Below are 23,939 nucleotides of genomic sequence, written 5' to 3'. Positions count from 1 at the left end.
ACAAAGTAATTGTACATGGATTCTGTCTTATTTATCTTAATGTCCTTTGGCTGAAATTTCAAAGTTATGATATCAGCAAGGGAACTTCTGGGAATTATGTTATGGGTGATTGTCCTTCCACTGTAACTTTACCTTATCCTCTTTCTTTGCACCCTTGTTCTCATAATTAAAAATAAAAATTAAAAAAAAAAAGAATACCCATTCCCCCAAGTCCAACAAGACAAAGTTGGAGTTTTTCAAAAGGAACATTTACTAGGAAACTAAAGGGAAACCAAACAGAATGCAAGAAAACAGAGGAAGTTACAGATGGGATTCAGGGAATTCAAATTTATCATCAGCCTCTGGTTACAGCTGAACAAGCTAGACAAAGTTTTCCAGAGACAATGTCACCCACTTTGTAGACAGGTCACTTTGCTTGCTGTACCCTACAAAGTTACCTTCTGCTTCATTCCAACAACCCAGTCACACATTCATTTGTATCTCAGGGCTTCTAGCTATCTAGGCAAGAAGATGTGAGGGGAGAACAATAGGCATGGCTGCTCCAGGACCTCTCACCCAGGCTCCTGTAATCAAGTATACATCAAACTTAATGGGATGGCTTGGGATAGCTTCTTGTTATCTACTGTGGCCAATCTGGTCTGTCCGGAGTCATTCTGCTAGGCTCATTAGTCTAGCTTTAGATATATATTTCTGCTAACTATCTTGCTGGCACTAGTTCTTCATGCTTTGGTTCTAAACACTCCTATGATGGTAGATATTTGAATAGGAACAAATAGAGGGGAAAGTTGGACTAAAATGGTTGAATTCTTCTCATTTATTGAGACATAGGCAGAACTTTGGGTTCCTTGTTGGGTCCTAGTGGTTGAATGTCTATCAGAGATGGAAATGTATTCTGCAGGCTGGGGAACACATGAATTTGGAGTGTGGTAACACTGTCTCCTGTAATCAAAGTTCTCTATCCATTTTTGGAACTGACATTAGGGGAGATTTTTGTTGTTGTTGTTGTTGGTTGGTTGGTTGGTTTTGTTTTTATGTCAGGCAGCTGTGACAAGAACTTTCTAAAGACAAACTGATTCTGCTTCTGCCTAAGTAGTCCTACATTGAAATATTAATTTAAGTGAAGCTAGTGAGCTTCTCAGGAAAGATAAAGTACAATTCTGAATTCTGTTTGCAAAAGGATTATATGAAAAGGGAAATGCTGTCTTGAGGAAATGGTGTAAATGTGGGGTTGGGATACCTTGTATCCATAATTTAAGAGAGAGAACCATTAGGTAACAGCTCTCGCCACCTTCACCCCCAGGGTATTATTCAGACTTTGGTTTCATTTGTATGGAGGCAGAAGCAATGATGAGACATATAGGCATATACTGGCAGTGGGTAAGCTGATGTGGTCACAAAGGAAGTTGTACAATAAATGAAATACCCGGGGAGAGCCCTTGACCTTCACTCTTGTAGGTATTTCCATTCCCCAAGTGAATTAAAAGTGATACATAGGTCTGAAAGTGAAAAGAAAACTTGTTTGTGATTGCCCAAGGTTATCCCTCTGGGCTGTTGCATATGGAAATACCCAAGAAGGCACTCAGCCAAGAAGGCCCCAAATTTGTGCCTTCCCTTAGGAAGGGCTGTTATCTCTCCATAAACTCTTTTCTTGAATTTCTGCCCTTAAGCTTTTAAATTTACATCTGAGGCTGTTCCCCTAGTGAGCAGATATGTCTGGGAATGGAAATTTCTAGAATGCTTATGCCATTGAGATTGATGTCTCTTCACAGGGGTGACAATTAACTTTCATTTTAATTTCCAACAACATTTGAAAGGCTAGTTGTTGCCTATCTGGACAACAATGTTGGGGATCCTGGCTCCTCAGAACCTGGGTTTAACAGAAGGATGGGCCTTGATCAACTGGTACCCTCTGCTACATGCATGGGAAGGGGCAGTGAGCTTGCTGTGAACTAGCCCTCCTTGCACTGAATTTTCTCTAGTAGAACAGCTTGTGTTTCCTGGTTACTCTCCTGGGGCTATTCCTTACAAAGCTAGAGCACTTCTTGGAATAAAGTTATGTTCTAGAGACAGTTGTTACTTCAAAGATAGTCTAATATCAAGTAGCTCTGCTGCCTATTTAGCACCTGGATATATTTTGGAATATTCTGTCCTTCCAGGGCACTCAAACAAATAACATCATAACAAAATGATGCTGCCAGGGCAGGTAGTGTGAACCCATCGCTGTAGGCTTTATGTTAACCTCTAGGAGACCTGATTCTCTAGGTACTCAGTACCCTCACTGTGTCCAGTGATTTCTTGAATAGTTCAGTCTTGATTATTTTGACCATAAGAGACATGCTTCTCCTACAGTACACCCACCACATTAGGTTGCCTGTAGAGGCTGTGCAGTTCATGTTCACCAAATCCAATCTGGAAAGAGGGCCAGTTATTGCTGCGGTTACAGCTAAACATTTGGTCACTGGAGTTGTTTTGGTGTTGTTGGTTGGGAAAAGTTACTCAAGATCTTGGTAAGATGGTTGTCCCTCTGTGTCCTTGGCACAAGCAGTCTTCTTATCACAGTCATCGTTTCTGTAGGAAGAAGAAACAAAAACAATGCTTTGTTTTTCATCTATGTTACTTTAATGTATATAAAACAGATGCCAGGCACTGAGACAGACAGACACTGGGAAAAAGATACTATGCTATGAATATGTTACATACCTTGTTTCCAAATGGTTCACAGAGCTGGAAACTGAATAAAATAACTAAGCTTTAAAAGTGCAATAGAAACAGAGGAGGGGAGGGACTAATTTTCATGGGAATGAGCAGGTCTATAGAGATAAAAGGTAAGTCTTAAGGTGTGTCATTTAGGTTGAAGGGGAGTCCATCAGGAAGGAAGTGGGGAAAGGTCACCTGGAGCAGAGGACAGTGCAGGAATAAAAGGCACCAAGACAGGAAAACACAGATGGCAGCAAGAATCCTTAGAAAGTGAAGAATGGGAGCAGTAGAAACCATGGCTTGACATGAGAAAAATGCTTGAGTAGTATAATATGCATTATTTGTTTCCAAGATTCAAGGTCAATGACTACCCTCTTCTGTAGGGGAGGTCAGGAGGCTAGACTTAAAATTCCTAACCTGGAATCATATAGTTGGTTTTTGAACAAACATAAAAAAGACATTGTGTTCTCTTCATTTAGGAAGTTCCAACAGTCTAGGAGTTCTCCTGTAGAAAGGGAGGATGAAGACTAGATACCATATATAAACCACAATATCACACCATGGAAAAAGGAGTTATTCTTTCCGAGTCTAGGAGAAAAAACATTAATAGATATTTGACTTATTGGGGCTTCAATACAATTTTTCAGGAGCAGTTGATGCTTCAGAATGCCTTTCCAATGCTGTACTTTCCGACCCACCACACTCAAAAGGTTCTAGTTCCTAGCACTTCAATTTCTACTAGGTTCTCAGCAAGAGATCTAAAATGTACTCAGCTTTTTCATCTCCAAATACTTTCTCAAAAGGAATCCATCTTGTAGAGTACAATTTGGACCAAAGATAAGTTTTGCAGAGGCTTTTTTTTTTTTTTTTTTTGGTTTTTGGTTTTTGGTTTTTGGGTCACACCCGGCATCGCTCAGGGGTTACTCCTGGCTCTATGCTCAGAAATCTCTCCTGGCAGGCTCAAGGGACCATATGGGATGCCAGGATTCGAACCACCGTCCTTCTGCATGCAAGGCAAACTCACTACCTTCATGATATCTCTCCAGCCCTGCAGAGGCTTTTTAAATCAGAGACCTACTTTGATTGTAAAAGTCTCATGGCAGTCTTGTCCATCTATAGATCAATCCCTTGCTGAGAACATGATCTCAGGCCAATTAGTGTTGGAACACCCTGGGTTTATATATATATATGTCATAATATAATAATATAATATATATAATCTTTATTTAAGCACCATAATTACAAGCATGATTGTAGTTGTGTTTCAGTCATAAGCAGAACACCCCCCTTCACCAGTGCATTTCTACCAACAATGTCACCCTTCCTCCTCCCCAACCCCTGCCTGTATTCGAGACAGGCATTCTACTTCTCTCATTCTTTAACATTATCATGCTAGTTGTTAGTGTAGTTATTTAACTAACAGCATTCACCACTCTTTGTGGTGAGCTCCATATTGTGAGTCGGTCCTTCCGGGCCCTTAACTCTATTATCTCTGAGCCTTATTACAATAATCTTTAATTTTTTTAAAAATCCGTAGATGAATGAGACTATTTTGTGTCTATCTCTTTCCCTCTGACTTATTTCACTCAGCATAATAGATTCCATGTACATCCACGTACATCACTTTATCTCTCCTGACAGCTGTATAATATTCCATTGTGTATATGCACCACAGTTTCTTTAACCATTCATCTGTTGAAGGGCATCTTGGTTGTTTCCAGAGTCTGGCTATTATAAATAGTGCTGCAATAAATATAGGTGGGAGGAAGCAATTTTTGAATTGTATTTTTGTGTTCCTAGAGTATATCCCTAGGGTGGAATAGCTGGATCAGGTTGGAGTTCAATTTCCAGCTTTTTGAAGAATCTACATATTGTTTTCCATAAAAGCTGGAGTAGAAGGCATTCCCATCAGCTGTAAATAAGAGTTCCTTTGTCTCCACATCTCCTCCAGCACTGATTGTTCTTGGTCTTTGTGATGTGTGCCAGTCTCTGCGGTGTGAGATGGCACTTCCTTGTTATTTTGATTTGCATCTTCCTGATGATTAGTGATGTGGAGCATTTTTTCTTGTATCTTTTGGCCATTTGTATTTCTTCTTTGAGGAAGTGTCTGTTTATTTCTCCTCCCCATTTTTTTTTGATAGGGTTATGCTTTTTTCTTGTTAAGTTCTGTCAGTACCTTTTATATTTTTGATATTAGCCCTTTGTCTGATGGATGAAAAACCCTGTTTTTACCCAAGACAAAGGTGTTCCCCAGCTTCCTCTTTCCTTTTCACCCATCTTTTTGACATGTAAAAGTCCACTTGGACTAGATTAGCCTGATAGGTACTTTTGTATCTCATTCTAAACTCCCCCTCCCAGTTGGATTTGAGCTGGTGTATAAAGAGAGGTCTTAGTTTGGTTGGCCTGGAGACCATGAGGCTAGAAGCCACCAGACTCCATGCTTTCCTCTCTTATGACTGTCTTGGTTTATAGGAGATGGGGGCAGCTGAGCAAGGCCAAGAGATGAATCAGCAGAACCTTTGTTGATCGGGAGCATGGCAGCTGCCCTTCACTGGCACCCCACTGGTCAGATTACATTAGTAGCTTCTGTACCCTTCTCTCCTTCCACAGCATCAAACTCTATAGTATCCCCATCTCCAATACTACACAGAAACTTCCTGGGATTATTTTTCTTAATAGTTGTCCAGTAAGCAAAGATATCCTCTTTTATATATATTCTCTTGATGAATCTATAACTATTCTGGATATTGGACCATTGTCCTGGACAATGCCCAGGACTTGGATTTGCCAGCACTAGCTTGTCCACTTGATTCCAAACTTGGGATGTAGGGTATCTGGTTCAGCGTTTTTAGAATCTGAGTCTGAAGGAGCAGTAGCTGGTTCATCATCCTTGGGAGATGGGGATCTCTTTGGTTTGATGCCAATAATGAATAATAAATTATCAGCCCTGGGAAGGCCTTTAGATTGAGCATGCATCACCACTGGGAAGGATCTTTCCCCTCTTGAGGAATATTCGCAGGAAAATCTCTAGGGAGCTTCCTCAGTGGGGAAAGAAGCAGGCAGTAAAGGGGAGAGAGCTGAAGACCCTGGGCAGTGTCCCAGATGCTGACGCTTACCTCCTTTCTTCTATCAAAGAATCAGATTCCAGCCCAAGTACCAAAAGCCTTTCCATCCCAGGTGACCTCAGTAGTCTACCACAGAAGGTGGAGATGGAGAAACCAAGCCCCGCCAAAACCTGACTGAAGAAAAACTGCTTTCAGAACATCTTGCACTTGGGTCACCTTCCAAAATTAACTTTCCTCTTGGTTATTCTCTTGATCCTATTTGCATTGGACACTATAATGCTGGTTAAATTGTGTGTTCTACCTGCATTGATCTTAATAGCTACTCATTTGTTCTATACCCCACTGCAAACCAATAGTTTTTTTTCCTAACTGTAGTGGTTTAGTATTAGTTTGCACAGTTCTATGGAAATGTGTAATGTTATATTTTTAATGGTTCTTGTCTATCCTAGTGAATATTTCCCAATTGCTATGATGCTTCATTGTGTACATCACTTAGAAACTTATTCTCAAATTAAGTATGTCTTTAAAATGTTCTAACAATTTGTTCACAGAAGTCTATGTAAAAGGAATTTGAATACTATAGAAAGACTCTTATTACAGTGCTCATTATAAGAATGTTTTAGCCACTTATCTCAACTTCAAATGCAATTAACTTATCTCAAACTTTAAATGCAAGTTTATGGAGAGAGGCAGGCAGTGGGGCAGAATTTTGGAAATGTGCCTATAAAGAGACAAATATGTCTTTCTAATTATTCAATGGCATTTATTGAGAGTGAATCTACTGTTGAACTAGTATAGAAACTAGAATTTGCATTAAGGCAATGGGGAAGCAATAAAGCAAAACTTAGAGTTAATTATTCAGTTTTAGTCTTCAGTGTACACCATCCTTTACCCATGAACCCCAGGTTTCTTAATTCTACACTAACCATGATCCCTTTTCTATCTCCTTCAATTTCAGTTCTTCTCTTTTTATTTGAATGGCCTGATTTTCTTCATTCAACAGTTTGACCTGCTTCTTAGACTGCTTTATATTTCCTTCTTCACAGTTACATATGGTGTACCTTTCCTGAAAGACCTATCCTATTATTACTGGAGGGCTAGCCTCAGGGAGGCCTTAGGCTTTAAATAAGACCAGCTCTATGCAGGCCAGTGGTCTACAAAATAAGTCTTGATTTGCATGGCCTGGGGACTGTTCCTTGACACCCCTGAACCTGGGACAGAATGGGGTTTCAGAAGTTAATTCTGGCCTAGATTTTTCTCATGGGGTTCTGTATTATATATTATCCCTGTTTGGAGAGTACTTAAGAGCAGCCTAAACTAGTACACCAGGCTATTCACTTTCATTGGAGAAAGAATTCAATAATAACACTGTATAAAGAAAGCAAAGTATTTATTAAGGTAAAAACACACACTTGGACTGGAGAGATAGCACAGCTGTAGGGCATTTACCTTGCAAGCGTTGACCCAGGATCAATGGTGGTTCAAATCCCAGCATCCTATATGGTCCCCTGTGCCTGTCAGGAGTGACTTCTGAGCACAGAGCCAGGAGTAACCCCTGAGCGCCGCCGGGTGTGCCCCTCTCTGTTCCCCCCCAAAAAGCACACAATTAATGAGGCAAGGTATAGTTGAGGACTCCTAAGGGAGCACTGCCTTGTGAAATACTCATAAAAAATTGAGCTAGTCTGGGATTATGCTGGGGTTATTGCAGGCATACTGGGTCTCTTGACACCTGTATCATTAGCATCTCATTAAATAACTAGTGGGCCTATGAGTTAATATGTATCATGGACTTAATTTAGGAAAAAGGTGAAATTAGGGTCAGGTACATTTTTTAACTGTGCACTGGTAACTGGTTCTTAGAAGAATTTAGAAGAACTAGTTCTTCTAAGTACATTTATTATTAGAAGTTGATAACCATAAGATTTTTAAAAGTGTGAAATTCTGGGTATTCCTACCTCTCTTAGTGTTTCTACCATTCTAACCTGCATTTCCACCCTCTACTTTTTGTTCTAGTTATCTGGATTCTCTTATGAGGTATCTGTATGAGGGATCATTTGTCTCTCATTTCTTCTGTGCAGTTTCATTTCTTCCTTGTTCTGACTTCATTTTTCCTTCTCCATCTGAACAGTTCCATCAGCCTGCCATATGTAGCATTCTTCCACAGTGCTAGCCCTAGCAAAGGTCTATTATGACTTTATCTGATGCTTCCTTAGAGGGATTTGTTAGAGGACTACACAATCATCACTCTTGCCAGTCAAATAAGAATTCTACTAGTACAGACCATGCTGCTAATGGTCAGGTCATAGCACTGCTCCAACACAACTTACCTAACAGGACTTCCTCACTTAGTGATGAGAGGTTCCAACGTTTGGTGGAATGTTGGAGTAATATTTCCAGGGGAAGCTTCTTTAAAACCAGCTTCTAAGGAAAGTCAGGCATATCAGCTAAATGGCAAGAAAATAGTGCAATGACTCCAAGAGAAGGGGAATTTTGTTTTTGGGTTTTGGAGTGATGTCTCTCAAGCATTCCTAAGGAGGTTTGGGGACCATCCCTTCCCATGATTATCTGCCAACCTGTTCAATGAAAGATCCCTAGGATGCATTACAGATCTGCTCAGTAGTGCTAAGGAATACCCAGGTCACTCTACTAGTGTATTTATTTATTTATTTATTTATTTATTTATTTATTGGTTTGTGGGTCACACCCGGTGGCGCTCAGGGGTTACTCCTGGCTCTGTGCTCAGAAATCGCTCCTGGCAGGCTCAGGGGACCGTATGAGATGCCGGGATTCCAACCACTGTCCACCCCGAATCAGCTGCATGCAATGCAAATGCCCTACCACTGTGCTATGTCTCTGGCCCCTATTTTTATTTTTTTATTTTTTAAATAATATCTTTATTTAAACACCGTGATTACAAACATGATTGTAGTTGGGTTTTAGTCATAAAAAAGAACAACCCCCTTCACCAGTGCAACATTCCCACCACCGATGCTCCCATCTCCCTCCTCAAACTTTATTTATTGATTGATTGGTTGTTGGGTCACACCCACTGGTGCTCAGGGGTTTCTCCTGGCTCTGTGCTTAGAAATCGGCCCTGGCAGGCTGGGGAACCATATGGGATGTCAGGAATCAAACCAGGTTCCTCCCAGATTGGCTTCATGTAAGGTAAATGCCCTACTGCTGTGCTATCTCTCCAGCCTCTCTGCCAGTGTCTTTAGATCTCAAGGGTTATACCTGGCTATGATCTGGAAACTATGTGCTTTTAAAATAAGACTCAATTTGTGTGTGTGTGTGTGTGTGTGTGTGTGTGTGTGTGTGTGTGTGTGTGTGTATGTTGGGGAAGGGGAAGATTGGGAGACATTTAAAAAATAAAATAGGGACCGAAGTGGTGGCGCAGCAGTAGGGCATTTGCCTTGCATGCACTGACCTAGGACGACAGACTTTGGTTCGCTCTTCCAGCATCCCATAAAATTCCCCAAGCCAGGGCCGGCGAGGTGGCTCTTGAGGTAAGGTGCCTGCCTTGCAAGCACTAGCCAAGGAAGGACCACGGTTTGATCCCCTGGTGTTCCATATGGTCTCCCCAAGCCAGGGGCAATTTCTGAGTGCTTAGCCAGGAGTAACCCCTGAGCATAAAATGGGTGTGGCCTGAAAAACAAAAAACAAACAAACAAACAAAGATTCCCCAAGCCAGGAACGATTTCTGAGTGCATATCCAGGAGTAACCTCTGAGCATCACTGGGTGTGGCCCCCAAACAAAGAAACAAGCAAAAAAACAAAAAACAAAAATGAAATAAGCAAATTATTATACCTTTAAAACTCTTATTACCTAATCAGTTATTTCTCAATCAAGATTTTAAATAATAAAGTATAAGGTAAACATTTTCTGTGGTTTAGAAAATTGCTGGCATTGACCCAGCAAGATTTCTTTTTTGAGGGTTTGTGATGATAATGATGTTGGTGGCCACTATAGCAGCAACATCAGAAGTAGTATCGTGGCTTAAGCATGAGGGCTATCATGCCTGGGCTAGCTTTTACCAATGCTGGTGCCTGGCCCGTTTCAATAGTGCCCTTGTTATCAAACTGAAAAATTTCCCAGGCAGCACCAGACATTTAGAATGTATCATGAACCTCACTCAGTAGCATTCACAGAAAGTAGTGACTATAGTCTGATCTTGAGAGGTGATTTTAAGGGAATCCAATTGTCCTGAGACATATGGATCTGATTAAAGTTAAATTGAATTGAAACCAAAGATGAGAACTGTCTCAATGAAAACTGTAATGTAAAATGACACTTCGATCACAAAAATGACAGTTGATGTGAGACAGGCTATTGAAACTGACCCCAAATTATGAACATGAAAAAATTGAGAAAATCATTAGATATTATCTTCCTGTGAATTTGAAAATTGGTTTTGACTACAGGAAGTATCTGAGGTTTTAGAAATAAGAAGCTTCTCAAAAAATTGAAGTGACTCATCATATTATTCAATTTTATATGTGCTTAATATGATTAAAATTTTATTTAAAATTTTATTTAAAAAGCATAACAATCTTTGAATATTGTTGATTATCACTGAATCTTAAATATATATAGTATGTATGTGCCCTGTATAATACTATATATATTTTTTTGTATGAAGCTTAGAAACAAATTAGCTTCTCTTTTACCCAAAGAAAGCATTGTCTTCCTTCCTTCCTTCCTTCCTTCCTTCCTTCCTTCCTTCCTTCCTTCCTTCCTTCCTTCCTTCCTTCCTTCCTTTCTTTCTTTCTTCTTTCTTTCTTTCTTTCTTTCTTTCTTTCTTTCTTTCTTTCTTTCTTTCTTTCTTTCTTTCTCTCTCTCTCTCTCTCTCTCTCTCTCTTTCTTTCTTTCTTTCTTTCTTTCTTTCTTTCTTTCTTTCTTTCTTTTCTTTCTTTCTTTCTTTCTCTCTCTCTCTCCTTCCTTCCTCCCTCCCTCCCTCCCTCCCTCCCTCCCTCCCTCCCTCCCTCCCTCCTTCCTTCCTTCCTTCCTTCCTTCCTTCCTTCCTTCCTTCCTTCCTTCCTTCCTTCCTTCCTTCCTTCCTTCCTTCCTTCCTTCCTTCCTTCCTTCCTTCCTTCCTTCCTTCCCACACTTGGTGGCACTCAGGGGTGATTCCTGATTCTGAGCTCAATGTAGGCTTGGGGAATCATATGGGATACCAGAGATAGAACCCGGGTCTGTCCTGGGTCAGCCGCATGCAAGGCAAACAACCTACTGCTGTGCTACCACCTTGGTCTGTTGGTCAAGAATATTATATTAACCTCCACCAACTTAGAAAACAATATTGAGAGGCTGGAGAGATAGTATGGATGTAAGGCATTTGCCTTTCATGTAGAAGGATGGTGGTTCGAATCCCGGCATCCTATATGGTCCCCTGTGCCTGCCAGGGCCGATTTCTGAGCATAGAGCCAGGAGTAAACACTGAGAGCTGCCGGGTGTGACCCAAAAACCAAAAACCAAAAAAAAAAAAAAAAAAAAAAAAGAAAAGAAAAGAAAACAAAAACCAAAACAATATTTAGCATGGTTTCCTTACTTGTAATACAAATTCCTCCTTGTATTTAAAATAAGTACCTGTTAATAGACATTTCCCTAAAACTACTCCTACAAATAGGTAGTGAAATCTATAACTGGGCATTATCAATCAATAGAACTTGTCATTTAGTCTTGATTTGGTCAAGGGATAGAAAAAGACTTAGGAATTCATTACAGGTCAGGGGCCATGCCAGGAGCAGCTTGTGTTTGCTTCCATTTGGATGGAACAATGGCTGAGCCATTATTTTATATATTAAAAAAAAAAATTGGATGCATCTACATCGTCTGTTAAGCACACATACTGGAAATGATTTTTGAGAAGATATTTTTGTTACATAGATAATAATTTAGTAAATTTTCAGTTCATATTATTAAACATTACTCTGAAACTTTTTGTTTGTTTGAGCCACATCTGGCAATGCTCAGAGGTTGCTTCTAGCTCTGCATTCAGGAATCACTTTTGGCTATGCTCAGGGGACCTCCTGGGATACTAGGGATAAAACCTATGTTAGCTGTGCACAAGGCAAATGTCATATCTTCTATCCTAGCTCTCTGACCCCTTATTTTGCATAGTTTTTTTAAAAAACATTTAAGCACCATGATTACAAGCATGATTATAGTTGGGTTTCAGTCATAAGCAGAACACCACCCTTCACCAGTACAACATTCCCATCACCAATGCCTCCTCTTCCCTCCTCTCCGACCCCTGCCTGTATTCAAGACACTTATTTTGCATCTTAAAAAAGAAAGAAAACCCTATGTTCAAGAAATAAAGCTGTGTGAATGTAACTTCCAGATAGATCAGGGCAATGAATGGAAAATGAGAGTCCATTTGGGTAATAACTACTATTTATTGTGCACTCATGTACCCTGATTTTCCTAAGAGCTCCATATGCCTTATCTCATTTAGTATTTACCTTGACCCTCTGTGGTAGGTACTACAATTATGTTTTCACAGAGGTGACAGTCTGAGAAGGGCCAAATAACAAAAGGTAGTGACTGGCAAAGCCAGGAATTACCACCAGACTCTTATGGACCCAAATGTTTGCTCTTGCTTATGAGTACTATGCAAATAATGATGCTTTAAAAGCCAACTTCATTATAGCACATTTTGAAAAAGAATTCTTTGGGGGGGGCGTGGCATTGGTCACACCCAACAGTACTCATGGCTTACTCCTGACTCTGCATTCAGGGATCATTGGTGATTCAGGTGATCACTGGTGAACTAGGGACCCATATGGGGTTGCAAAGATCAAAATAATGTTAGTCACATGTAAGGCAATAATACCCTACCCATTGTACTCAATCATTCAAGTACTAAAAATGGATTCTTAATTTTGAAAAGTCTGAACTGAACTGACTTTATGGGAAAGTGTGTTCTTTTCTCAGGTTGGTCTTGAGGTGGTGAAGGTGGCATGTATGACATAAAGACCTATACTGAAAGGAATTCATTCAGAAATAAGCAAGAAGGAAGAGCCGTAGGCAAGAATCACTTAGAGGAGAGGAAGGGTGATATCATTGTTTTTCAGTTGAAAAGACAGGCTAGGAAATTACTGTAAAGCAAAACATACTTCGTTTGATGAAGTGAAGCAGAAGATTTTAAAATTTGTTATTCCAAGTTAATATTCATTACATATGCACATTTATTATTTCTTTGTTTTTATTTTTGGATCACACTTTGCGGCTATGGTGGCACTCAGGGGTTTATCCTGGCTCTGCACTCAGAAATTGCTCCTGGAAGACTCAGGGGACCAAATGGGATGACGGGAATCAAATTCAGCCAGTCCTGGGTTAACCGCATGCAAGACAAATGCCCTCCCGCTGTACTATTGCTCCAGCCCCACATTTATTATTTCAATTGATGTTTTACTTAGATACAAGACAAATGTATCCAGGCAAATCCCTAAAAAAATAAGATGACCTTGGGGGCCAGGGGCCGGAGAGATAGCATAGAAGTAGGGCTTTTGCCTTGCATGCAGAAGGATGGTGATTCAAATCCTGGCTTCCCATATGGTCCCCCAGACTGCCAGAAGCGATTTCTGAGCATAGAGCCAGGAGTAACCCCTAAGTACTGCTGGGTGTGACCAAAAAAAAACACACACACACACACACACAAAAAAAAAAAGAAAAAGAAAAAGATGACCAATGTATACCCTATTTTTTTTTTCTTAGCTGGGGCAGATTTTTCTGCTAAATTCTTTTTTTCTAATATATTTTTATTTAAGTAACATGATCATAGTTGGGTTACAGTCATAACCAGAACACCCCTCTTCACCAGTGTAACATTACCCCCTCCCCCCTTCCCATCCCCTGCCTGTATTCGAGACAGGCATTCTACTACAGTTATTTGTTTTTAAGTTCAGTTAGTTGTATTTTTTTTTCTTAAAGGATAAGAGTAAAAAAAAATATAGTAAAGGTGTGGTAGTGGCAATTGCCTTTGTTTGCATAGGTCCAGAAAAATGGGAAAATGGAAAAAAAATCCTTGACCTGATTACAAAAAGGCCTCACCCCAGAAGTTTATTGACATTAGACCGACTCTGGGTTCCAGGCATACCAGTCTGTCCAACTCGAGTCATTCTCAAGGTTCCGGTGAAACTTTTTCACACTTCAGCTATTGTTGATATCAGATTTTTATATTTAAAGACTCTGGATTCTGTGCATTTCTTTCATCGATGTCAGGCTGATGTGGAGCATCCTCTAGTTTCAGCATACCATTAAATGTGGAGCGATCTGCCCTGCATGCAGACTGTTGCTGAGTCGTCTGGGTATTGGGAGCACTCTTTGGAGTAAGTCAATGCCAAAGCAGTGATAGGTCTTCGCTGGTAGAGGCTTGGATCCTGGTAATGTTATAGACAATTGTGGTTGTTTCCATAGATGGTATCCATTGTTCAGGTGTGTGTGGGTGATGCCCAGTCTTCTGAGGCCTAAGCCAAATCATTATGCCAATGTTCTGGGTAAAAGGCCTAATTACATTACCAAATACGTGTTCCCATCTCTATTAGATAAGAACTTGTTTGCATATGTATTATTTTCCCATTTTAATGTGCTTATGCAAAAGAGAAGCAATGCCACAAGATATTGTTGGTGTATCTGGGGGCCGACGAGTAAAGTCCAACATTCCCTGTAACTTGGTTCAAACATGAAATCTATACAGTGATACTCTTCTACCAGTATTGCTTATAAAACAGATCTCAAAGGGAGAAAATCAAACAATCAAATAACAAATCCAGTGGGCAAAATTGTCACTATATGAGGATGTTTGAAAAGTATACCGTATTCTTGAAGGATCAACAATTGTCAGTAAATAACTACAAACCAAGAATAATGAAAAGAAAGGGTAAATTAAGTCTTACAGGTAGTTCTCTCATAATTGCTTTGTGTAAATATGTTGAGAATTTTATTCCCTAAAGCTAGGAAGAAAACGATGTTATAATAAAAAAAAATTTGGGTGGGCTAGAGTGATAGTGGGCAGAGCACTTGCCTTGCATACGAGTAACATGGATTTCATCCCTGGCATTCCACATGGTCCCTTAAGCACCACTTGGAGTGATTCCTGAGTGCAGAGCCAGAAGTAAACCCTAAGCTTCTTCAAATGTGGTCAAATACACGCCCCCCCCAAATAAAGAAAAGAGTAAATGAAGTCTTATAAATAGCTCCATTGTAATTGCTTTGTGCATGTTTGTGTGTAGAATTTCATCCACTCAAGTCAGGGAAGAAAACATGTTATAATAAAATATTGAGTGGGAACTGGAGCAATAGTACAATGTATAGGTATTTACCTTGCACAAGACTGATTCAAGTTCGATCCTCAACATCCCATATGGCCCTCCGAGCACTGCCAGGAGTAATTCCTGAGCACAGGGACAGGAGTAACCACTGGGCACTATCATGTATGGCCAAAATGAAAACAAAACAAAACAAAAATATGAGGTGAACTGGAGCAAGTACAGTTGGATGGCTCCTTGCCTTGCAGTCAGGCTGGATTCTTGACACCACTTTTAGTCCCCATTGCCTGCTGTGGTGTCTGAGTACCGAGCCAGGAGTGATGATCCTGAGAATTGCTGGGTGTGGTCCAAAAACAAAAATAAAATTGGATAAAGGTAAATATTGAAGGCTTCTTAGAATTTACATTATATAAAATTTTGTTTAAAGGAAACTGAGATTATATTCCACTGACAATACCTTAGTGGAAGCCAATCATAAAAAGCAATTTTCCTTATTTAGTGCATAGTTTTGGTGACATTTCTCTGGATAAAATTAGTGTCTTATCTCCTACCAAACTCAACCTTTTTTTTTTTTTTTTTTTTTGCTTTTGGGTCACTCAGGAATGGCCACTCCTGGCTCTGAGCTCAAAAATCACTCCTGGCAGGCTTAGGGACACATGGAATACCAGCAATCAAACCTGGATCAGCTGCAAGACAGATGCCCTACCTGCTATGCTATTGCTTGGGCTCCCAGGAACTCAAATATTTGGTCATTCATAATCTAATTTTCTATGAAGAATTAGAACTACAAATTATTTTCTTCTTACATAGAAACTTTACAACAGCAGAAACTATATCAAGAATTACAAATGATGAAGTGGAGCAATAGTACAACAGGTAGGATAGGATGTTTGCCTTGCATGTGCCTGATATGAGTTAGATCCCTGGATTTTTTTGGGGGGTGGAGAGTCACACCTGGCAGCACTCAGAGGTTACTCCTGACTGCGCTCAGATATCACTCCTGGCTGGCAGGCTTGGTGGACCATATGGGATGCTGGGAATCAAAGCTGGGTCTGTCCTGGGTTGGCCGCGTGCAAGGCAAACGCCCTTCTGCTGTGCTGTCTCTCCAGTCCCTGATCCATGGCATTTTAATGGTTCCCCAAGCTCTAGTAGGAGTGACTCCAGAGTACAGCTGAGTGTGCCTCCCCAAGAGAATTATAAATGCTAATGTAATTATGCTTTTATGTAATTAATACTTATTGAGTGCAATGATATATTTTGCTATCATTAATATTATATTTAGTTAATTTTTCGGTGGTGATATGGATCAAATTTAAGTTTCATGCATGCAAATTGAGTCACATCCTGGCCCCAGTGTTCTTTGTTGGCTCAGGTTTGTTTTAATATCTACAGTGTTAGATATCACATTTTACATCTGTGACTTTACTTTGAATTATTTAAGAGATTTCTGTGTGAGTGTGTGTTTGAGGGAAGGTTATTTCCCAAGCCATACTCAGGTGGCCTAGGGGCTCCACCAAAGATTTTCAGCCATCCAACCAGCAGGTAATTTAAATAAAGGCCCTGAGGTTCTAGAGATTCACTAGGCCACCTTAGTGGTGTTTAGGAACAAAAGGGTTTTTTTTTTTTTTTTTTTTCAGGACTATCCAGTGAAGAAATGCTTGGGGATGGGGGAGGGCATCATGTGATACTAGAAATTTGGAACAGGGTTAGTTTGAATGCAAGGTATAAACCTTGAACCCTGTACTTTTCACAGTGCCTATTTAAGGAAATTTAGTAAATTAATTCCTTAAGTAGTGCCTAAATATTAGGAGAATTTTATTTGCTTAATCTCCATGTTTTTTCTTTAATTTGAAATGTTTAAGAGAATTCAATTAAGCGTGAAATTGATGTTTAGAAGGCTAGAGAAATTTAGTCTGTCAAATTAAAAAGCTAATTAAGAATGAAACAAACAAGTAAAAAACGAGTATTTTCATTTCAAAACAAAATAATTATTTTCAGAATAAAAGTAAGCATTAATATAATTTAGTATGAGCTATTCTGATATTATACTTTTTGGTATTATACATATTAATAATGTTCAATACAATTATCTCGGCTGGATATTATTACTATATTACTATTCTGATTTTTTGACCACAACTAGTTGGGCCCAGCACTCAAGGATCACTCCTGGTAGTGCCTGGGAGACCATATATAGTGCTGGGATTAAAGTTGGGTTGGTAGTATGCAAGGCAAGTGTCCTGCCTGCTGTACATTCTCTCTGGTTAGGTGTCATTTTCATCTTCATCAAGGCACAGAGTTTTTAAAAGACTCTATGAACTGAACAGTGTCTTCCCCCAAATTCATAAGGTGAAGCTCCAAGCCTACAGTGCAATGGTATCAGCAGACAGACCCCTTTAGAGGATAATCAGGATTGCAGTCTATCAAGGAAGAAACTTTGTAATGAGATTGAAAACATTTGCTTTTTCTTTCCTTGGCTCATGAAAACACTAAGTGGTTTTCAGGAAATCCAAGGTGCCAGGGCTCAAATTCAAGGTTCTTTTATTCTAAGCATACAAAACATGTGTTGAGTCATTCTTAGGCCCCAATAATGCCCTTCAAAGAGCTTATACTTTTCTTATTCTTTCTCTTTCCCTCTAAACACTCCTCTTTCCTTTCCCTTCTCTGCACTTCCTCTTTTTTTCCAACATAACACATAAGAACATAGTAAGAAAGTAATAATTTAATATTATACAATAAGTTCATTTACAATGTCTATTTTCTTTTGCACCCTCTAGAATATATACTCCAACAAAGTCAAGATATTTTGCCTAATTTTTTCTCACAGATGTATATACCATAGTAAATACTTAATATTTGTTGATAAATAAACAATTGTACCTCCCATTTTTCTTCTGCAAAGAGATTGTTTAAAGAAAACATGATTGATTATTACTTAAATGGAATGCCAAGATCAATAAATAATGCAGAAAATAGAAAGAGGCCTCTTGAAAGATCCCTGTGATAAGTAGCCAAGATGATAATTCCAAGCATAATGGAATTTTGTTTTTTTAAAACTTTATTTACTGATTGATTGATTGATTGATTGGCCAAACCCAGTGGTGCTCAGAAGTCACTCCTGACAGGCTGGGGAATGCCAGGAATCGAACAGGGTCCTTCCGGGTCAGATGCATTCAAGGCAAATGCCCCACTGCTGTGCTATCTCTCTGGTCCCAGAATTCTATGTTTTGTGGAAGAAATGATCATGGTCTTCCAACCTTCTAACTGACTTTTAAACCAAGAGTATTGTCTTGCAGAGATCTTTATGTGAACTGTCTAGACTTTTATGTTAATACAAATCCCACCTGAGACATGATGGGGAATTTTTATTACATGATTTTCTTATGGGTGTTTTTATTTTAAGAGCTGGGGCTTAAAGGAAGGAAGAACTTTAATTTTTAAAGACTTTTTTTGTTTGTATTATTTTTGTTTTGTTTTGTTTTGGGGGCCACACCTGAAGATGTTCAGGGGGTACTCCTGGCTTGCCTTTAGGAATTACTCCTGGCAGTGCTTAGGGAACAATATAAAATGTAGGAGGTTGAACCTGGTTCAGCTGCATACTGAACTCTATCTATTCTACCAGCTCTGCCCATTCTACTATCTTTCCGGTATAGTTTCTTTGCTTTTGTCATTTTTGTTTTGTGGTGGGAACACTAGGCTACTTTTACACATTAATAGAGCCACCATGCCTATAGTTCAAAACTGTGGCATGCAATGTTCACCTAATTAATCAGCATTTACCCCCAAAAGTTATTTATTTATTTATTTATTTATTTATTTTGTGCACACCCGCAGCACTTGGGGGTTACTCTTGGCTCTGCGCTCAGAAATTACTCCTGGCTCCGGGGACCATATGGGATGCCAGGGATTGGACACGGGTCCATCTTGGGTAAGCCGTGTGCAAGGCAAATGCCCTATCACTGTGCTACATCTCCAGCTCCTTCCCCCACCCACCAAGTTCTGAGACAGAAATTTCAATTCTAGCCAACAAGAATTTACTCAATGCTGATTTTGTTGCAGGCAGTTTTCTGGAAACTGATTAAAGGATAATGAATAACACTCAGTTCCCAACCTCAAGAAGCAGTTAGATGGGCTATGGGTGACATGTACACAAATAATATCATACAGCACTAAATGTTATGCCAGGGTTAAACACAGGATACAACAGATGAGAACAAATACAGACAAGTGTCATTTAAATCATGGGAGGATAATCTTCAGAATGCTTCCTGAAAAAGATGACAACTGATCAGGTGGCTAAAAGATGAGTAAAGTGAAAATGAGTAGAAGGATAGCCCACAAAAGGGGGGATTCCCAGTAAAAGAGTGCAAATAATAGAGAAATGTGGAGATCAGTGAACCTGAATACTAAGACAGAGGATACTTTCAGGTTTTCTCTGGAAAATTATAGGAAATTTAATTTAATTTATTTTACTTTAGTTTTTGATATGGAGCCATACCCAGTAGTGCTCAGTGTTAAACTCCTGACTCAGGGCTCAGGAATTAATCCTGAGGGATCTTCTGGGAATCATATTTGGCATTAGAGATTGAATCTGGGTCAGTTGTGTGCAAGAAAAACATCTTATTTCCTGTACTATCTCTCTGGACTCCTATAGGCTATTATACTGGAAAGGAATGTTTTAGTTTTAGGATTAGACCCTAGAAGTAGTGGATAATCCCCATGAACTCTGATCCTATAGATGTGTTGATCAGTGAAAATGAGGTGGTAGGGCTCGGAGAGATAGCACAGCGGCATTTGCCTTGCAAGCAGCTGATCCAGGACCAAAGGTGGTTGGTTCGAATCCCGGTGTCCCATATGGTCCCCCGTGCATGCCAGGAGCTATTTCTGAGCAGACAGCCAGGAGGAACCCTTGAGCAACGCCGGGTGTGCCCCCCCCCCCCAAAAAAAAGAAAGAAAGAAACAAAGAAACCAAGAAAGAAAGAAAGAAAGAAAGAAACAAAGCAAGAAAGAAAGAAAGAAAGAAAGAAAGAAAGAAAGAAAGAAAGAAAGAAAGAAAGAAAGAAAGAAAGAAAGAAAGAAAGAAAGAAAGAAAGAAAGAAAGAAAATGAGGTGGTAGTTGGTTTTGGTTCCTGAGAGTCTATTGACAAACAAGATCAGTATGTTTAAATTCAGCATTTCCTTAAAAGGGAAAAATAAAGTTCTAGAAAATGACACTTGATTCTACCATACTTTCCAGTGTATAAGACGACTTTTGAAACAAACAAAAAAAAAAGTCAACCGAGAAAATCGGGGGTCGTCTTATACCCCTAGTATATCCCGAAAAATGTTTCAATATGCCGCTAAACGAAAATTATCTGAATATTGCCAAAACGAATTTTCCAACTCGATCCTGCACCAATCACTGCAAGGCTGCTCGGACCGCCTCTCTAACCCAGCCAATCCAAGCAGGCTTTTTATGCATGCAAATTACACAATGTTCTGGACCCGAATCTACACTGTAAAAAGCCTGCTCAGATTGGCCGGAGTCAGAGAGGAAGTCTATGACAGTATGACCTTTGAACCTTTGCTTGTTGTGATTGGCTCACTGTGGTACATACAGTTGCAGCACAGGAACGTTCTGTCTGATACAGCGAATATACGCCTAAACCTATGTTTTATCTGTAAAATTAGGGGGTCGTCTTATACGCCGGCAAATATGGTAAGTATAAATACCACACTATGTCTCAAGTTGACAATTTTTGTTTGTTTGTTTTTGTTTTTGGGCCACACCCGGAGGTGCTCAGGGGTTACTCCTGGCTGTCTGCTCAGAAATAGCTCCTGGCAGGCACGGGGGACCATATGGGACACCGGGATTCGAACCAACCACCTTAGGTTCTGGTCCTGGATGGGCTGCTTGCAAGGCAAACGCCGCCGTGCTATCTCTCCAGCCCCAAGTTGAAACTTTTTAAAAGCCCCCTGCATTACCACAAAAGGTTGTCATGTTCATCTTTCCTTTTTATTTTGTTTATTTTGTTGTTTTTGGTTTTTTTTTTTTTTTTTTTTGGACCATACCCATTTGACGCTCAGGGGTTACTCTTGGCTATGTGCTCAGAAATCGCCCCTGGGTTGAGGGACCTTATGGGATGCCGGGAGATTGAACCCGGTCCATCCTAGTCTAGTGCTTGCAAGGCAGACGCCTTACCTCTAGCTCTACCTCTTCAGCCCCTGTCTTTCCTTTTTTGATGGGATTACAGATAGTATTTTCCTTAAATTGTGAAGAGTACCAGAATTAGCTTGATCATTGAGGTATTGTATATAAAATAAACAAATTTAATACATTGTATGAAAATTTATTTTTTTTCTGGGTCACACCCAGCAGTGCTCAGGGGTTACTTTGGCTCTCTGCTCAGAATTCACTCCTGACAGGCTCGGGGTACCATATGGGATGCCAGGATTTGAACCACTGTCCTTCTGCATGCAAGGCAAATGCCCTACCTCCATGCTATCTCTCCGGCTGTGTGAAAATTTATTTTGAAAATACTCAAATATATGGTGATTAAATAAATATGTCTCATTGTTAATTTTTTTTTCTGAAAGACAAAGAGGTCTTGATATGCTTTTGTTGCTTAAAAAGAGAGAATAAAGGGTGAGGTTTAAAGTGCTGCCTTAAAGTGTTTGTTGGGCAAGTATGAGGTTGTGAGTTCAAATCCCAGTACAGCTGCATGTAGATGCCACAATAGCCTTAATGTCTGGGATTCTCAGTAAAAGGAGATGAGACATAACAGTAACTAAAGTACCCTTCACTCTGCAAGCATGATATTGTGAGTTCTATCCTTGGTACTGCTGTTACATTCCTTGAGCATGATCTTGTGCCTATCAGTTCTCATGTTTGCCAGCCTTGGTGCTATAAGTGATTTCTGTCACACCAGAGTAAGATATGAGTGAGAATTTCAAGGACAGAGTGCAATACACAGTGAACACAACTGACAAAAAGATGTATAAAAATTGCAACCAGGAGAACAAACCCTAAAGAGTACATGTATGAGCACCACAATCACAGGATCTGTTATGCCCACAGTCAAAATGTGTGAGCATCCAAACCAAGCCTGTGTGTTACCGTAGTCACTATAGCAACAGCATCAAAAGAGGGGGAGGAAAGTAGAAGGACAAGAGGAAGATCTAAAATAAGTAGTTTCTTTTCTGTCAAAAGTTTAGAGTCTTGCACTTATATGCTATTAATCATATCATCATTTTTGGCTAATTCTACTATTAGCTCAAATTGTTCTCATCTCGAAGATTTTCATCCTGTTCAAATCTGGAAAATCTATCAGCACAATTCTAATTTTCTTTTAATTAAAGTTTCTGCTCTTTTCTAAAAACACGATGCCTGAAATTAGACCCTGGAACTCTTTTACATTGTCATTAACCTTGGGTCTTTGTGTGAATTAAAAGCAGAAGCTCCTCTGGGCACACTTACATGTAGAGACAACAGTTATTAGTTCATGCTTCCCTTAGCCTGGTCACTGCAGAAGGAACCACCCATCAGCCTAGTTTATGAGAAGGTCCTTTCTGAGTATGGGGAGTATCTTACTTTCTGAGGGGTTTTCTTTTCTTTTCTTGCTTTTTTGTTTTTGGGTCACACCTGGTGATTCTCAGGTGTTACTCCTGGCTCTGTGCTCAGTAATTGCTCCTTGCAGGTTCAGAGGACTGATTCTATGGGATGCCGGGATTTGAACCACCTTCAGTCCGACTGCTGTGCTATCTCTCTGGTCCCTCTGAAAGGTTTTTAAGGTTATTAGAGGTAGATCACAGATACTATTTTAGCCCAGAGAACTGAGATAATGAGATCCCTATTATTCTGCATAGCAATGGCAAATGTTTTCCTTGCAGTTCATTTCTTTGGTTAGAAGCTCTTATGATATCAGTAATAGTTCTTGCCCTGCTTATAGAATGATCAGATTCCCAAGATGTTTTGTTTTCCCCAAACTTTATGAAAGTTCCACTATAAACACCTGTCTGGGTTTCTTTAAGCTTTAGGGAATTGAGAAAGTGTTCAAGGTAAGCAGTGAGTGCACAGAGGACAATACGAATGGGAAAAGTAGTTCTAAGAACTCTAAATGGAAACTGGGGCAGGGAAACCTGAGGCACAACTGAGGTGGACACGAGAAAAGAAGCCACAGACTGGATCTGTGAGTCCTGGAGACAAGATCATCTGGGAATGGCTGAGCACTCTGGAAAGAAAATACATTTTCAGCTATATCTAGGCAGAGGGTCCAAATAGGAGTCTGTGCATTTAAATAAAAGTAGAATCCTGGAGAGTCCAGAATCTTGTATTTCCAAGGACTAGAAATTAGGGGGAAATGGTATGAGGATGTAGCCAATAAGCAGGAAAGGGATGGCACATGTTGGATGTATTAGGGGTTTGGTGTGCTACATGGGGAAAGCCAAACTCTTGTGGCTCTTGGGTTCATTAGATCAGATCAGTCTACAGAGGAGAGAAGGGTTATAGTGTTAGGGTGGCCAATTGGTCTAAGTTGCTGCTGCATTTAGAGGAGAGCCTTACTCTCTCTTGCTATCTATGGAGTGAATGGTCAGAACCCAGGGGCAACTGTACTTCTCACCCTGGAAACCCTCCACAACTTTCACCTCTTGTCTTTTTTCTTTCCAAGTCTTTGCTGAGTTGTCTGATGACTGGCATCATCCTACGCACCCAAACACCTTCATCCCCACCTCAGTGCACTTCCACCACATCTCTCTGTTGTATTCCTATCAGCAGTGCATTATAAACTACTTGATTTATATTTCTTTGTTATAAGTTTTGTTCCCCTCCACCAGAATTTAGGCTCCACTTGCATAAGATTGAAAAGGAGGAAAAAAAAAAAAAGAATCCTATTAGTCTTAGGATTTGAGGGGATAAAAAGACTT

General features: G+C 39.9%; 1 protein-coding gene across 1 annotated transcript in view; it reads right to left on the bottom strand.

Annotated features, from left to right (window-relative positions):
- Positions 1–232: 232 nt before the first annotated feature.
- SYT9 (synaptotagmin 9) overlaps positions 233–23,939 on the bottom strand; it is a 238,614-nt gene continuing 214,907 nt past the window's right edge. The window contains exon 7 of the mRNA XM_049780289.1: positions 233–2,568. Within this exon, the coding sequence (XP_049636246.1) occupies positions 2,560–2,568 (9 nt within the window). The 3' untranslated portion in view covers positions 233–2,559. The remainder of the gene's footprint in view (positions 2,569–23,939) is intronic.

Source organism: Suncus etruscus, chromosome 9 (assembly GCF_024139225.1).
Source record: "Suncus etruscus isolate mSunEtr1 chromosome 9, mSunEtr1.pri.cur, whole genome shotgun sequence".
NCBI lineage: Eukaryota > Metazoa > Chordata > Mammalia > Eulipotyphla > Soricidae > Suncus > Suncus etruscus.
This window is presented reverse-complemented; position numbering and strand designations above follow the sequence as displayed.